Here is a 1,830-nt window from a genome sequence, read left to right as displayed (position 1 = left end):
AATAATTATAATTATAATAATAAAAATAATAATAATAATAATAATAACAACAATAATAATAATATAAATAATAAATAGCATTTAATACAGCGCATATCCATTTTCTTAAAAAACAGATGCCCACTGTGCATTACATCGAAAAGACATCACATCTTAAAAATTAATCGACATGCGTTTACGTAAAACACAGTTGTGTAAACTTTTCCATGAGTAAAACGTTTTATATGGGAGTTCGTTCCATACCTGGGGACCAAAGAACAAAAAGGAAGGTTCGCCGTATGTTTTGGAATTTTGTTTTGGAGTTTTAAGAATTAGATTATCAGAGGCTGATCTAAGGGCTCAGGGTGGATGATATATAATTCCAGGAATGTTTTAGATAAAAAGATACAGTATCATTTACACATTCAACTCCTATCGGCCAGAGCAACACGCTGTGTGTCGTTTTGGTTTACCCCCTCCGTCAAAACAACAGTATATCATTTTCACCTTCCCAAATTAAACACTCATTTTTCTGTCCGGTCCTCCACATCCATGTTTATAACATTGGTTACGTTTTAAGTAGACATGGTGATACTTCTTTTCTTTGTGAGAATTTGCAACTTGAAGGCATATTTTTGGGATGGTAGCTGTTTAAGAAAATCCATGAAATCAATTCTGGCTTATAAGAGTTAAAACAGAAAACGGCTGTTTTGTATTAATTGATCCTTTCCAATAAGACTTACCAATCTGCTCCGTTCTGAGAGGCGGAGGATGGAGAGAGACGCTCGGAGGTTTTGAACCCATCCTCCGCGGTGCCCATGCCGGTCACACCTCCCCCGCCACCAGCCGTCATAGCAGCCGTGGAGGAGGAAGAGGAGGAGGAGGAGGAGGGCAGACGGAACACGGAGCCAGGAGGGGAGGTTCTGGCCGGAACCTGATAGCCGGACATCTGGGGAGTCCGGAACAGCGAGGGCTGGGGAGGGGAGGATCTCATGGACGCGTCAGACCCGGACGAGTTTCGGAACACAGACTGCTGGGGCGGGGACAGACCTAGCGACGTCAGACCTTCCCCTTGCTGGTGCTGATGCTGTTGCTGCTGCAGATGTTGCTGTTGCTGTTGCTGTTGCTGCTGTTTGTTGTGTCTGAAGATAGACTGAGGCGGAGAGAAGCGATCGTGCTCTCGTTGTAAAGACTCAGCCAACATGGAGTAAGCTCCCCCTGAGCGCGTGCAGGAGGTGAGCGAGGCGGCTGGCGAGTGGGAGGAGGACGGGGAACTGCTCAACTCCGTGCTCGACTTACTGCACGCGCTGCTGAAACTTGCCGTGTCGCCGTCCGACAGCCGTGCCGCCGCCGTCACCGACAGCTTGGACTTGATATCCTTGTTGTAGAAGGCGTCCAGCAGCGACCTCCCCGAGTAGCCGTCGATAGACATGACGCTGTCCGCGTCGTTCTCCTTATTGCTTCCTCCGTCCGGGAACAGTTTCCGCACCACGTGAGTCCTGGTGGCCGAGCCCAAATCCGGGTGTCCGTGGCTGTACCCGTTCAGCAAACCCTCGAAGTTTCCGTTACTGCTGCTGCTGAAGAGTCCGTTGAAATGCGTGGATTGCCCGTTGCTGTTGTTGGTCAGCCCCTGCAGACGTGAGCGGGAGTGGACAGAGGTGAGACTTCCACAACTGGCGTTCCGCGTGTGTCCGTTGTATGGCGGAACAGCTCGGACGTTTCCGTAGCCGTAGGGGCTCTCCGCGAAGCCGCTGGAGGAGCCGAGGGATCCCGCCAGGCTGGAAGCCCCGCCCCCCACGTGACCAGAGGCGGAGACCGTGCTGCTCCCCGCGCTGCAGTAGCCGTCCTCAC

At 50.4% G+C, this 1,830-nt stretch overlaps 1 protein-coding gene across 1 annotated transcript in view; it reads right to left on the bottom strand.

Moving 5' to 3' along the window:
- Nucleotides 1-1,830, bottom strand: part of LOC101861359 — a 5,450-nt gene that overhangs the window by 3,262 nt on the left and 358 nt on the right. The window contains exons 2-3 of the mRNA XM_005097072.3: nucleotides 1,279-1,825; nucleotides 723-1,029 (exon numbers count right to left, since the gene is read on the bottom strand). Coding sequence (XP_005097129.1) covers nucleotides 723-1,029; nucleotides 1,279-1,825 — 854 coding nt within the window. The remainder of the gene's footprint in view (nucleotides 1-722; nucleotides 1,030-1,278; nucleotides 1,826-1,830) is intronic.

This window comes from Aplysia californica, unplaced genomic scaffold (assembly GCF_000002075.1).
Source record: "Aplysia californica isolate F4 #8 unplaced genomic scaffold, AplCal3.0 scaffold00145, whole genome shotgun sequence".
Classification (NCBI taxonomy): domain Eukaryota; kingdom Metazoa; phylum Mollusca; class Gastropoda; order Aplysiida; family Aplysiidae; genus Aplysia; species Aplysia californica.
The sequence above is the reverse complement of the archived record's forward strand: the minus strand, read 5'-3'. Positions and strand labels throughout refer to the sequence as shown.